Source organism: Galeopterus variegatus, unplaced genomic scaffold, assembly GCF_000696425.1.
Source record: "Galeopterus variegatus unplaced genomic scaffold, G_variegatus-3.0.2 Scaffold17325, whole genome shotgun sequence".
Classification (NCBI taxonomy): Eukaryota; Metazoa; Chordata; class Mammalia; order Dermoptera; family Cynocephalidae; genus Galeopterus; species Galeopterus variegatus.
In genome coordinates this window covers 4,877-20,006 of record NW_007743436.1, presented here as the reverse complement: position 1 = coordinate 20,006, position 15,130 = coordinate 4,877, and the positions used below count along the sequence as shown (strand labels likewise).

At 47.3% G+C, this 15,130-nt stretch overlaps 1 protein-coding gene across 1 annotated transcript; it reads left to right on the top strand.

Annotated features, from left to right (window-relative positions):
* Positions 1-1,516: 1,516 nt before the first annotated feature.
* LOC103582683 (potassium voltage-gated channel subfamily KQT member 3) lies at positions 1,517-14,455 on the top strand (the record flags this gene model as incomplete). Its single annotated transcript, XM_008564208.1, has 7 exons — positions 1,517-1,607; positions 3,493-3,619; positions 4,932-5,104; positions 9,745-9,900; positions 11,773-11,883; positions 13,475-13,570; positions 14,357-14,455. Coding segments are annotated over 7 exons (853 nt in total), but the record flags the coding sequence as incomplete, so codon positions are not given.
* Between the last annotated feature and the right edge of the window lie 675 nt (positions 14,456-15,130).

The following is a 15,130-nucleotide window of genomic DNA, read 5'->3' as shown; positions in this document are numbered from 1 at the left end:
AAATATGTACAATTATTGTGTCAATTTAAAAAAAGACCTAGTTGAAATTTTTTTCAATTAAAGGAAATTCATTCATTCATTAGTTAGATTCTCCAGTCTCTTTGGATTGTGCATAAGGGCACTCTGCAGGCACAATATGCCTGGCGTGGCTAGGCACATGGGTTCAAGGAGTCTGAGGAATTGCTATCACTCAGCATAGCTGGCCTGGGAGCGGGTAATCAGCAGGAGATGGTGAGGCTGTGAGGAGTGTGAGGACAGATCATGAAAGGTCTACACCATTGCTAAGGGAGAAGATCTTGAGAGAACTACACTAGCGTGGATACAAGGCTTGTTGTTCCCTTCCGCTGTTTTCATAACACACGATCTCCCCTACAGCTCTTCTTACTTTCTATTATGCTGTGTCTTTTCAGTGGGATGTGCTGAAAAGCTGACCATTTTCACGTACACAGGTGTTTAATATTGTTAAATAAAAAGAGAAGTGCTCTAAAATTCAAGTGTGAAAGAAAGGCAGTGTGTAAAAAAAAAAAAAAACAAAAAAGCGTAGAATCTAGGAGGGCAGAGATCCAGATGACCTGGAGTTGGAGAGCTTGGAGTATGTGCTACCAAGCCTCACCCACGGACTTGTAAGTGCCCTCTTGGACACCCAGGGAACCTGGTGCTGACTGCTGAACCACAGACTCTCCTCTAAGAAGGAGAACCATTTTTCCTTGTTAAAACAATAAATCATTCTCTCTCCCTCTCTCTCTCTGTCTCTCTCTCTCTCTCTCATGCACACACACACACACACACACACACAGAGTTTATCAAAATAATAATCTCAAAGGACTGTTTGCAGTTTGCTCCTGCTCAGGCAGGAGCATAAACCAGATGATCTTTCAATGAATTTTAAAGAACCAGCATCTAGCCTCCTTCACTGTGGTGGTTCTTACTCTTCCCTGTATTTCAAAAACTATTCTGAAGATCCCCAACTGAAAGAGGTGGTTTCCTTTAGTAGCCATTGGCTGCAAAAGGAATCATATTCATACATGGTAATAGAAGTCTTTGCTTCATTTATCTTTGGAATGAATTTGTATTGCCTTTATCCTAAGAATATTTTCATATATTTTCAAAAATCATAGTCCAATACATGCAAGACACATTATTAATTTATTCATATTCTTGTTGATTTGACAAAACTTATATATAGTATCTTTTGGTCTTTCAGGAACCTACAGCCCGCCAGGTTTGGGGCCAGATGATATAATGTGGATTCTAACTAACTGATTCTACTAACTAGCAGGTTAAGTAAAAGTATGCACATTGCTTAACCTCTCCGAGCCTCGTTTTCTTTAACGGGGATAATAATTCCTACCTGCCTTACGGGTTGTCAAGAAGATTAAATGGGATAGCTTATCAAGGGCATGAAAATGTCCATTGGAAGTTGAAGTTTCATCCTGGCTGACAATTTTCCGTGTCTTAGCCTGAAGAGCAAAACAGGACTCAAAGTTCCTTATTCTCTTTTTTCCTTCCCCTCTAGCTTCCTGATTGTCCTGGGGTGCTTGATTCTGGCTGTCCTGACTACATTCAAGGAGTATGAGACCGTCTCGGGAGACTGGCTTCTGTTACTGGTGAGATTGCTGACCTCTTGCATTCTGGAGAAGACAGCTCTGGTTGGCCTTCCACACTGATAAAAAAGAGGTCATCCTTGGGTACCATTCTGCCTGTCTGACGGTGGCTTCTGGGGGTCTCCAGCCAAGTCCAGGCCGAAGAAAAAGCAATGCATCAATCACGTGGTGAGGCCTGCCACGGGCACAGGTGGCCTGAGGAATGGCGTTCCTCATAAGGATGTCCTATTCCACATTAGAGATAAGGGGAAATAAACAAGGTCAAAGCAAAAACCCAGTGCATACTATTAAACTGTAAAATACAGCTTCCCAATCCTCTGAAAGTGAAAATGAAGGCATGTTTTATTCTAAAACCTGCCTCTGTTTTTTCTCCCTGGTATCCTTCTCCCTAAGCCCTGAGGAGCTCTTATTCTCTTCAAGGCCAAGTGCAAAATCCCATTTCTATATAAAACTCCTATGTCCTCCCTCCTGGGGGCCTCTATTTGATCTCTCTCTCAATTATCCATCAGTGGTGTGATAGGGAAACAGCGGGGTTAGAGTTCTTGGGCAAGTTAACTAATGTGCCCCTGATCTGGTTCCTCAGGTCCTTGCCTAAAAAAATAATGTAAGATCAGGTGAGGGGCAGATGCTGGTGTGGGCTGGCCCAGCCTCGATGCCTGGCCTGGAGGAGGTTCCAGGAAGGCTCATTCCTGCGACATCCCTGGACAGCACTCTCAAGTGGCCCTTGAATGACTGCACCCTTGCTAGGCTGAGAGTCAGCCCAGCCTCTTCACGATGATGGTGACTACATGGGGCTTGGCCCTGCCCTCCGCAGAGGGAAGGTGTGCTAACCCACTAATTCGGGTTCACAAAATAGCAGAGCCTTTGCCCACACTGGGTATGCCATTGCTGGTACCGGAGTTAGCAGGTTCCTCAGGGAGGCAGGTGTTTGCAATCCGTACGGACCCGAGCTGAGGCCTGAATGAGTGAATCCTGGGAAACCATCTAGTTCCAGGAACTAGGTTTTGGGGATTGCTGTGGAGCAAGAACTCCTTAATGGGCCCAGGAGGGTCCCAAAAGAGAGAGAGATGACAGTGTCATTGTTTGATCATAAAGGAAGATGCAGGTGGGTAGAGGGGACCCTGTGTCTTTGGAGGCAGCATGGCATAGTGCTTAAATGTGTGGGCACTGAGCCTAAGTACGTGAGCCTGGGATCCCTTCTTGCCACTTCATAGCCTTGAGAAATGTACTTAACCACTCTGTGCCTTGGTTTCTCAAAATGTAAGATGAGGGTGACATCATAAAACATTTGGCATGGTGTCTGTCCCAGAAGCCACACTTAGTAACCATTAGCCACCATTAGTAACGCCAGGGCCCAGGCACTGAGTGGGATTGGTAGGTTGTGTTTCATCGATATCTCTCTTTTCAACCAAACTGCACTTCTTAGGGGCTTTTGGTACATTAAAGACACTTTTTTTTTTTTTTGTCCTTTTTGAAACCGGCTGCACCGCGCTCAGCCAGTGAGCACTGTGAGCGCACCCGTCATCCTTATATAGGATCTGAACCTGCTGCTGCGCTCCCAGCGCCGCACTCTCCCGAGTGCACCACGGGCTCGGCCCTAAAGAGACTTTTTTAAAAAATGAATCTTTGGAAATAAAACATGGACAAAGAACAAGTAATCACTTTGCAAGGCTTAACAGTGTTCAGGACCATTAGCACATCAGAATGAAGTTGGAGCTCTCCAACACTGAATGGAGGTGATCAAACTTCCCCTCTCTCCTTCTCCACCACCAAAACTACAATAGCAACACCAGAAATCCAGGTCTTCAGATCTTTGGAACAGAAATCACCTGTCCCAGACACCCGGGTCGCAGTTAATCAGTGCCTCTCCACATGCTCTTCCATGCAGGAAACATTTGCGATTTTCATCTTTGGAGCCGAGTTTGCTTTGAGGATCTGGGCTGCTGGGTGTTGCTGCCGATACAAAGGCTGGCGGGGGCGACTCAAGTTTGCCAGGAAGCCCCTGTGCATGCTGGGTAAGCTCTGACCCCTGAGTCTATGATATCCTCAGTCCCCTTCTTTGATGCATTATTTCTCCAAGGAAATTTTAAGCAGACTCTATTCTGGGAAATCAAGCAGCACTGTAAAGGCCATGCCAGCCTCTGACCCTGCCTCCATGAGGAGGAACAGTGCCAACATTCCGGGTGCTGAAATTCCTCCTAATTTTGGGGGTTGGGGGAGACCCTTTGCATTTGGGCAGTGAAGGAACCTGCAGGTTGCAGGGTGTTGACCATCTCGGGTCCCTAGACTAGTAGCACCCCCAGTCATTATGACAATCAAAATTACCGTGCATTTCCAGACTGACTAAGGTGGGCCTGGTAGGCAGAATACCATTGCTGGTTGAGAATTTACTTCTATAGGACTATGTTATGCCCATTTTGCAGAGATGGAGACTGAGACTCACAGCTGAGTCATTTTCCAGTCACCCAGGTAATAAGCAGCAGTTTCCATCCTAACACCCAAATCTGGAAGATTCCACCATCTGTGCCCTCCCCACAACTACGTTGCTTGTGTCCTGATCCAAAAGTGGCTTCTAAGAAGTGTCACTGGAATCCCTCCATCAGGGTGCAGGCATTTTGATAGTAGAGCAGGTGGAAGCTCTCACTGGCCTATTGGTGTCATGTGGACCCATGTGTATTCATCTGCAAGTGCTACTACAACCCATGTAGTGACAGAACAAAATCCCTTGAGCTATGGCTAGGAGTTTTGAAGGGGTTCTGCTTATAGCTCAAAGGAGTCAGCAATGACTTTGATAACAGTCTCTTCTCTGTCTCTCTCTCCTCTCACTTCTGCTTCCTGGGATCACCTCCCAATAAATTACCTGCACCCAAGACCCTATCTCAGGTGATGCTTTTAGGGGAACCCACATTAAAATAGTTTCCTGAGCTTCAGGCTTCCCCTCTATGGGCTGAGTAACCCCCAATCTGCTCTCATCCTGAGAACAAATCTTAAGTGCCACACTGGGGGTCCTGGGAAATCATTGCTCTGGGGTATAGAGCAGCCAGCCTTGCAGTTCACAGGGCTGAGTCCAGTCCCAACTCAGCTACTTCTTGCTGGGTGGCCTTGGGAAGGCACTCATGCTTAGAGCTTCTGTTTCCTTATCAGTCGCAGGAGAACAATTCCACTTACTACCAGTGGTTGATGTCAGAATTCAATACAACAATGCTTAGATTGGTCCACTGCTTGGCACTTGCTCATCTGCCTACAGACAACACCTATGATCATGCCGTTGCCTTCACCTGACCTTCCCCCCCCCACTCCTGCCTCTCTCTCTGTTTTCTTTTCCAGACATCTTTGTGCTAATTGCCTCTGTGCCAGTGGTTGCTGTGGGAAACCAGGGCAATGTCTTGGCCACCTCCCTGCGAAGCCTGCGCTTCCTGCAGATCCTGCGTATGCTGCGAATGGACCGGAGGGGTGGCACCTGGAAGCTCCTGGGGTCGGCCATCTGTGCCCACAGCAAAGTAAGTGCCACAGAGAAGCCACGAGACCACATGGGCTTCTCACCCACCTCTGCCCTTTCATGGCATCTCCTCCTTACAGTGTTTTCAAAAGGTGGCCACTCTGCAACTGCTGATGATAATGACATGGAGGAGGGGGAGGAACATGAAGAAGAGGAGATAGTAAGCAGGTGTGCTGAGCAGCTGTGCTGAGCAGCTGTGCTGAGCAGGTGTGCTGCAGGGAGCAGAGACACATAGACCTGGACCTAGGTTTCTGCTCCACCGTACGCAAATCACTTCAGCTGAGTCACTAACCACTCTCTGGCTCTCAGTTTCCGCATTTCTAAAACAGAAAGGGAAATGCCTACACCTCCAGATTGTTGCGAGGATGAAATGAGCTCATGCAAGACAACATGAGGTGAGAGGGAAAGGTACAGGAGTCACACAGACTGGGTTGAATCCAGACTCTCCCTGTGTGACTTTGGAGGTGTTTGTAACCTCTCTGGGTCTCAGTTTCTGCATGGGTAAAATGGGAATGAAAGCATGCTTACCTCGTAAGTTGATGTGAGGATGACATGAACTGATGCACAGAGAACCCTTGAAATGTATCCAGCTCATACAAGTTCATTCCGTAGCTACCAAAGCTCAGTGCTTAGATCTCAGTGTCTGACTCGGACTAGCTCCCCCTGAGTCCGGCACTGTTGTTTCCCCAGAACACCGATAAGGAAGCAGACACACAAAGAAGAAGTTCCTTGCCCAGGGTCACGCAGTGGGCTACAGTCCCAGGCAGTCTGTGTCCAGAGCCCAGGTCCAGCGGTCTGCTGCTGGCCGTGGAGGTGCTCATGTCTCCAAGGAAGGTCAGAATCTAGAAGGGGTGGGACTTGGTCTCATCTCCTTCCAGAGTGCCATGTAGTTAAGCAAGCATGGAACACAAGCAGCCCGAGTCCTAAGGGTCTGGATTCATTGTCCTCCTTGTACTTCTTTCCTATTGTTAACCCAAGCCTTTGGCACCTCTTTTAACCTGGCTGCTTAGCTGGACCCTGGAGGAATGAAGAAAAATCTCTGTGTCTCAGTTCAAGCAAGAAAAACCCCTGGGAGGCCAGAGCAGGAAAAATCAGAGGGAAGGACCCCTGGGATGGGTGTTTTTCGAGTATAAGGTCATGGCTGCCTTCCTTACTGAGAGGGTATTTTCCTGTGCCAACCATGGTGGGCACCATAGATTCTGTTGGTGCCTTGCCAGATCCCCTTTGCTGGGAACCCTATGACCACCTTCTCAATAATCACATGCAAATAAATCACACGCATCTAAATCCCTGTCTCAGGTTCTGCTACTGGAAAACTGGACCTGAGGCAGGAAGCCTAGGGCAATTTGAATTAAGGAGCTCAGTTTTCTTTGAGTATTAGCATAAGTATACTGCCTCTGCTGGACAGCCCCAGAACATACCCACACAATGCCTGGTTCTTATACCTCAGATGCACATCCAGATATGTTGGGGTGTGGTTTCCTATGAGATGGCATCTCCTGGTAGATTTAATATAAGCTTAGGAGTCAGACAGCAACTTGGTTCAAAATTCAACTCTGCCACTTTCCAGCTGTAAGACCTTAAGGCCGTCACTCTACTTACGAGCTCCCTCTGTGGTGAAATGTGAATCCTCCCGGCTGCTCATGTGAGAAAAGGTGCATTTAAGTGCCTAATAAGTGGTTGGTCCTCAGTAATGGCAGCATTTATTTTTCTGAATATGCTCTTCTCCACAAACCATGCAGATAAATATGTAAATAAAATGAAATAAAAACATAAAATACCTGGGAATCTGTCACCTCAGAATGCAGTTTCTTGCCATGAATGTTTTATTCTCTGTGTGTGTTACCTGTGGCCACAGGATCAGTGAGGTCAGAGTTTTCTTTACAGAGTTCTTTCTTCCTCCCAACCTTCTATTTTATCTTTTATCAGAGGACATGTTCACAACACTCCCGGGCTCAGCCTTAACCTTGTATCCATGGAGCTGAGCTGATTCACAGCTCAAGAATAATCAGCACTAAAAATTGCTGGTTTTGGTTCTTGTCCTGTGTTCCTGCAGACTAGAATAGATCCCCAGTGTCTGCTGACTATTTGCCATGTAATTACCAGGGACCGTTGCATGTTTTGAGATGTAATTCCTGAGGAAAGATGGACTTACACTGTAGCCAGACCCCACAACTGAGACAGGGACTCTTCCCCAGGGTGGGAAAAGGCTCCGAAGCAGAGCTCTCTGCTCACAGACATGGATATACTGAGCTCTTTACACTGTAGCCAGACCCCACAACTGAGACAGGGACTCTTCCCCAGGGTGGGAAAAGGCTCTGAAGCAGAGCTCTCTGTTCACAGACATGGATATACTGAGCTCTTGCTGAGCTCTGGAGTATCTGCAGTGAGTGCTCACGTAGGCCTGTGCTGCCAGAGCTGAGAGGATGTGCTTCCCCTGAGGGAGTCACCCGTGGCCCTGGTAACCGAGCACTTACCAATTCACTTCTTCATTCATTCACTGTACTCTGGCCCAAGTATTATGCCTGACTCCTCTGGGCACTCAGAGATGAAAAGTGGGAGGCCTGTGTTACACAGAATTAGGCTTTTACTAGCGAGGATAGGCCAGGCTCTGCTCCCAGAACAAATAAGCCCCGGATCCTCCACCACCTAGCACAAATACGGGACTCACACTATGTCCAATGTGTGCCGTGTGGGCCTTGACTATCATAAATATGAGGTCTCAAGACACCGAGACAGGGGAAGAGGGGACTAGAGCATCCTGCAGAATGGATTCAAGGAACAGGAAGGAAATGTCTCCCATCACTTCCTTACACTGGCTGGACCCCATTCTCTTTGCCCCGACCTGATTCAGGGAGCCTTGGCAGGTGGAGAAGCCAATGTGTCAGGGGACAGCCACAGCCACAGCCACAGATTCTGCCACTGAGCTGCTGGCAAAACTTGTGTAGAGTCAGGATTTAAATTGGCAGCCTTTTAAATGACTGCAAAGCACAGAACTGGGACCCATTTTCACTCCTCATTGGCGACCATTACACCATCTCTTTGTAATCCAACACAGCCATTTCTTCTGTGCCCACGTGAACAGACAGCTGTTTCTGGTTAAGCACCAGAGGAAACTTCTGACTTGCATTTGGGGGCCAGAGAGTATGAAAAAACACATAAACGCTAGAACTGTGCTCATGCTCAGACAGCCACTGGGGAAGGACCATCCAATTCTCCTCTCCTCAGACTCCCTTCAGGGCACACTTGCAGAGGGGAAGGGCTGCACTAACCTCTCTCCCTGCTGCAGAGTGAACCCACACAAGTGCAATTTGCATGTGATGCCATGAGCAAGGCCAGACCTTAAGCAAGTGAGCATTATAAAGTGTTAGAGTCATAGAGACGTCCGTTCGGAAGATACTGAAGGCATAAAGGAAGTGCAGCTGAACCCTGCCTCTAACAAGAGGAGCAAATATCCAGAAAACTTTCACTGAAGGTGACACGAATCTAAAGATGACTTCACACTGTTTGCATGGTTGGTCCCGCCAGGGGAGGGCCGTTCCGACAGCAGGACCCCTGTGAGCCGAGGTTCAGAGGGAGCCAGGGAGCAACCCTGAAGTGAGATTCTGTCGACCCAGAAGTCCAGCTGCAGGGCCACTGACATCAGATACAGGCAGGACAGAGATGTGAACGACATTGTTCTCCGTGATGACACAGCAGGAATGGCAGCTTAGTCTCCAGATGGTGTTTACCCATGACCTTGACTTTCTTCCCTCCCAACCTACCATGCTAAACCTTGAAACTGGGCTAGGATGAGAGAAATAGAGAAAGTTGGAGCTGAAGAGGGCATTAGGAATTGTCTCAATCAGGGGTTTGGGAACTTCAGTGGTTTGCTGATCTTTGCCATCTCTCTGTACCATCCTTACTATTACTCAGCATTTTTCTTTAAATCATCTTACTCTTGTTTAGTCATATGTCCTAGTCTATCTTGTGATAATATCCACAAAATCACAGGTTTTATGTATTATTATGCTTATTTTTCATGTGCCTTAAATCAATATATGACTATTTAACATAGAAACTGTTTATCTACATTCTACCAGTGGAACATGGGGCACTTTCAGGAACTGTGGTCCAGTCCTTTATTTTGAAAATAAAGATAGGAAGGCTGGGAGGAGGGGACAGTTTGCTCAGGGTCACACAGTAAATTGATGGCAGGGCTGGGTCCCTGTCCACAGCTCTGGCCACTGTGCCATGCTAGCTCACCCTTGCTGTCAGTTTCCCAGTAGCATTGAGCTGGTCCTTGCTCTGCCCAGTTCTGCATAGAATCGAGTCTCCTGAATCCTGAGCCTTATCTTAGAGGCAATGGCCTTCTTGTCTTCCTGTGAAGTCTCTTGAGCTGTGATGTCGAGGTCACCCTGAGCCAGAAATCTTCCTCTCCTGCTAGAGTCGTGCACTCGTTCTGTTAATTAATGATGGAAATAATGACCATATTACTGGTCTCATTTTACACTGATGGGAGGCAAGGACCAGAGAAGGTGAGTAATTTGCCCACAGTCATAGAGCTGGTAAACCTGGACTTCATCTCCAGGGTGTCTGGCTCCATCATCCACCCAATGACTTCCCAATGACCACTCCCCTGTCCACTGCTTACTCTTCCAGGAACTCATCACCGCCTGGTACATCGGTTTCCTGACACTCATCCTTTCTTCATTTCTTGTCTACCTGGTTGAGAAAGATGTGCCGGAAGTGGATGCACAAGGAGAGGAGATGAAGGAGGAGTTTGAGACCTATGCAGATGCCCTTTGGTGGGGCCTGGTGAGTCACCACCTGGAGGGCCAGTTCTATGGGGATTGACTGCTAGGGCCATGGGCACACTCAGCCAAGCAGCTGCAGTCTTCAGTCAGAGGTGAGAGCTAGACCTCTTTCATTGCTGAACCTGCCACCAAGAGAAACCCCTACCCCTCAAAAGGCATGCACCTAGAATGGTTTTTTCCATAGAGTTTATAAGAAGTCAGAGCTCAGAACAGTCTGATTCCATGGTCACTCAGGTGCCTCACCTCATTAGTCACAGGCTGTTTTCAGCCAAGCCACGTAGGTGCAAACACACAGTGGCAGATACACATGTGTGTACACAGACCTAAAAACACTCCTGGAAATGCACACACATGGTCCTAAAGTTAGCATTTATTGAAGACTTACTTTGCTCCAGAGCTTCACTCTAAGCACTTTACATTTATTAATTTACTTTAAACTCAAATAACTCCTATTATTAGCCCCTTTTGAAAAATGGGGAATCCGAGGCAAGAAGCAGTTAGGTAATTAATTCAGTGTCTCTCAACCAGTAAGTTGTTGACCTGGGATTTAAAGTCAGACACTCAGGCTCCAGAGGCCACACTGTTACCTGCTCTGATAGCCTGCCTTCCACATGCAGATACACTTGCATAAATACATGTGTACTGCTAACATAAACATGTAAACACACACAGTAACATACTACACACACCAGACACATGCACAGACGTTGGACATGCACACATATATACACAATAAATACAAATACACTTGCAAGCACACATATATTCATGAACATGGCTATACATAAAGTCACACATTTATAAATACACATACACACGAATGCACATGCACAATCAACAATGAACTATGTATATGATGTGGTCCCATAGGATTACAATGGAGCTGGAAATTTTGTATTGCCTAGTGACAGCATAGCCATCGTAACATCATAGCACGATTGCTTTCTTAAAAAATAGATTTAGTGTAGCCTACGTGTACAGTGTGGATAAAGTCTACAGCAGTTCACAGCAATGTCTGAGGCCTTCACATTCACTCACCACTCACGCACTGACTCACCCAGAGCAGCTTCCAGGCCTGCAAGCTCCATGCATGGTAACTACCCCATAAAGGTGTACCACTTTTTATCTTTTATACCATATTTTTACTGTATCCTCCCTATTTTTAGGTATATTTCGATACACAAATACCATTGTGTTACAGTTGCCTACAGTATTTTTTTTTCCTTTTTGTCTTTTTTCATGTCCGGCAACGGATTGCAACCCTCAGTGTTGCGCCCGTACCGGACCGGGACCGGCAACGGGATCGCAACCCTCCATGTCGCACCCGCACCTCGCTCAGCCAGTGAGTGGGAACCGGTCTGTATGTGGGATCCGAACCCTCGGCGGGAGCGCCACCGCACTCACAAGCGGCGCACTGTAGCAGTGCGCCACCGGGCCGGCCAAGTTGCCTACAGTATTAAGTACAGTAACATGCTATACAGGTTTCCAGTGTAGGAGCAATAGACTATACCATACAGCTTAGATGTATAGCAGCCTATACCATCTAGGTTTGTTTAAGAACACATTGTGATGCTCACACGATGATGAAATTGCCTAACAACACATTTCTCAGAACATAACCCCTTTGTTAAGCAATGCATGACAGTACATATGTGTGTAATTATCAAAACATTTGTTGATGATTAACTATAAGTTGGAAATCCTAATTTATAAACAGGTCTTAAGACTCCCACATCTCGAGATTCCCATGGGAATCTTGTTATAAATGGAGCAGCATCCAAGCTGGTACAGAAGCTTGTAGGTTGAGCTCATTGACATGTCACTAATTCCCCTCTCCCAGGGGTGCCTCATGTCTGAACTCTTCTCTCTTTAGATTACACTGGCCACCATTGGCTACGGAGACAAGACACCCAAAACTTGGGAAGGCCGTCTGATTGCTGCCACCTTTTCCTTAATTGGTGTCTCTTTTTTTGCCCTTCCAGCAGTAAGTACTTCCAATGTGTGACATCCCTAGTGTGACATGCAAGACCCCTCCCCATCTGGCACCAGCTCAGAATTCCAGCCTCACCTTCCATCCTTTCACACCCTAAATTTCAATCCCTATCAGGTCACTAGCCATTCCTTTGAGCATGGCCATCTTGCCTCTCTGCTGTGGCTTCTGTGCTCCCCTTTTCCAGAAGTGATACCTCCAAATAGATATTTCCCTTCCAAGCCCCCAGTTCAATGCCGCCTTCTTTAGGTTCAGTTAGTGGCTCCCTCGTCTGGGCATAACTCTGTAAAGACATTTCTGGCCCTGTGCTGGGATTGCACCATTCCATATCTGTCTCCCACCCCAAGGGACTGCAAGTTCCCTGGGGGCTGGGATTATGTCTTTCATCCATGTATTCCCAGTGCCTCCCACAGGGCAGGTCCTTCATATATGTGAGCTCCCCTCCCTTGCCCTATCATTTACTGGTTTGTGTAAAAAATGCATTTTCCTCTAGAGTAAGTCTTGACATATGATAGAATAACATTCCTAAAGCCAAGTGTCCACAAGGGTAATAATAGCAATAAAGATAAATAGCACTTATTGAACCTACCGTGTGCCTGGACCATGCCAAATGCTCCATCTACATCATTCCATTTCATCTTCATGACAACACTACGAGTGTGAGTTTGGGCTGTGTTTATCTTCATTTTCCAGATGAGAAAAAAAAAACAGGATTAATTATGTTAGTCAATTTCGTACCATCAGGAGGCTATTGGTTTGTGGAGCCAAGAATCCCAAATCCAGCTGGTTCTGAAGCCTGACTCTTAATCATGAAGCTTGAAAGAACTTTCTTAAATAGCAATCCCTCTGCCATGCCCTTCATCTGCCATCTTTTTGTGGGTGAAGTTCATTCTCCATTGGCAGCCCTACCACATCTATTTTTTTCTAAGCTGTTTGACCTTGGGCAGATGACCTTCCTAAACCTGTTTTCTCATGGGTGGAGCAGACGAGGGGGCGCGGGAATGCTACACAGTCTCTAAGTTCTCTTTCTGCTTGAATCGTGTGTGCTTCTATCCACTTCATCCACATGCAAGTCTGACCTGGAAATCAAAGCAAATCACAATTCTGGAATATTCTGCCTGTAGTAAATGTCTCAAGTGACAGTTCAGGCAGTAAAAAAGTTTTAAAAATTCAATTAACATTTACTGGGCATCCATTCTGTGCCATACCCATTACTAGGCAGTTCCTATACATTATTTCACTTTTTTCTTAAGAAAATTGTGAGGTAAGTACTATTATCCCATTTTCCTGTGGGAGAATCAGATGCAGCATGGATAAGAGGCTGGCCCAGGGTCTCTCAGCTGGAATGTGGCAGTCAGGACGGGAACTCAGGTCTTCCTGATTTGAAGGCTCCTTCCACTTAACCAAGTCCCTACTCTCTTGAAAAGAATGAAGGGGTTGTCCCCCCTCCCCTTTTTGTGCAATGTTGTCACTGCAGGGCCTCAAAACAGCATTGAACCCTAAGTCACCTGCTACCCCGGCAGTGGGTCTGGGGCACCGGAGACTCCAGGTGGGGGCTGACCATGGGCCTGACTTCCCCCTCCAGGGCATCCTGGGATCGGGGCTGGCACTCAAGGTGCAGGAGCAGCACCGTCAGAAGCACTTTGAGAAAAGGAGGAAGCCAGCGGCTGAGCTCATTCAGGTCTGTCTGCCTGGGAATGAACTGGAACAAGGCTCAGATCCATGTGTGGGGTATGTCTGTATGCACATGTGTGCAACCAGGCAGGAGTGAGTCTGCTTGCACATGCATGCTTGTGGATGGCCATGGGCATTGTCACAGGTATCTACATGACCTGTCTCTGTATGTACCTAAGGTGACAATCTTATCATTCCCCCATCTCAGTCCAAGTAAGAAATCAACCTAGGACTCAGGGATCAGCCCATCGGCTGTTTTACCGATAATGTTGGAGTGGAGAATTTGGCCTGGACCAGGGGCCCTACTAGGCTTCCTTCTCCTTCTACTCCCTACCCCAGGCCAGACCTAGGGATCCACAGGGAAGAGTCAGCCTAAAGTCCACATGCTTAGCCAGTCCGCTGCAAGGAGCACTGGCTGCCTCACATCTGCCCATAAGCCAAGAGAGAAAGAAATGCCTTACGTGTGCAAGATATTGAGCCACTTTGCCCATTTGTCCTGCCCAGTAGACAGTCATCAGCCAGTGAATATTTGACACCTGCCAGCTCTCCATCCCCAGCATGCCCCACCATGGGCTGCCAGGGTCACAGGAGCACAGTAAATAGGAAACTGGAGTGTCCTGGCTACAGCTGCCTGGATGCTCCGGGCATGACCACCCACTTGTGAACTCGTGTCCAGTTGTGGTGAGTGTCTCATAGGAGTCAAGAGCTTAAAGACTGTTTTAACGTGGTGGGAGTCTGTGCAAAAGTTTCAGGCGCCCCCAGGTCATTTCTGCCTCTCTTCTCTCCTCTTCAGGCTGCCTGGAGGTATTACGCTACCAACCCCAACAGGATCGATCTCGTGGCAACATGGAGGTTTTATGAATCAGTTGTCTCTTTTCCATTCTTCAGGCAAGTAGCAATGGATCTGAGTGCTCAGGGCATGGCTGGCCATCCCTCCTGTAGTCTGTATTTGTGTCTCATGGTTTCCTGGAGGACATCCTTCAGGGCAGTGGTGCCCAACCTTGACTGCACATTAGAAACACCAGGGAGCTTAAAAATTCCCAATGCCCAGGCCACGTGTCCCAGGCTAATAAAGTGAGTCTCTCAGGAGCTGGGGCCTAGGGATCAGTATTTTTTAAAGCTCCCAAATGACTTCAGTGTCTGGCCAGGGGTTTCCAGCTAGACGGTGTGGCATGGCTGGAAAGGGAAGGTCTGATCAGTGCTTGAGCAGGTCCGTGGACTGAGGAAGTGGAGAGCCAGCAAGTGGGCCACCCTACAATCCTGGACACTCCCCCACCTGGTCATGGCCTGCACCAACAGAGCACTCTGGACTTCAGGAAAAGGGAGGGGGAAGAGGACAGTAGGAAAAGGGCTATGGAGGTGCTATTTTGTGTTCTCAGAGGTGGGACACTGAATTAAAGGCCTCAGAGAACAATAAGAACCTCTTCCTGTGGCCAGCATGTAGGAAAAGTGAGAGGGAATTAATATGTACTGTGTGTTAAATACGTTCCAGGTATCCAAGTTCGTATTTCACTTAATCCTCACAGGTACCCTATGAGAAAAGTCAGAAGTTCTCAAATGTTAAGGT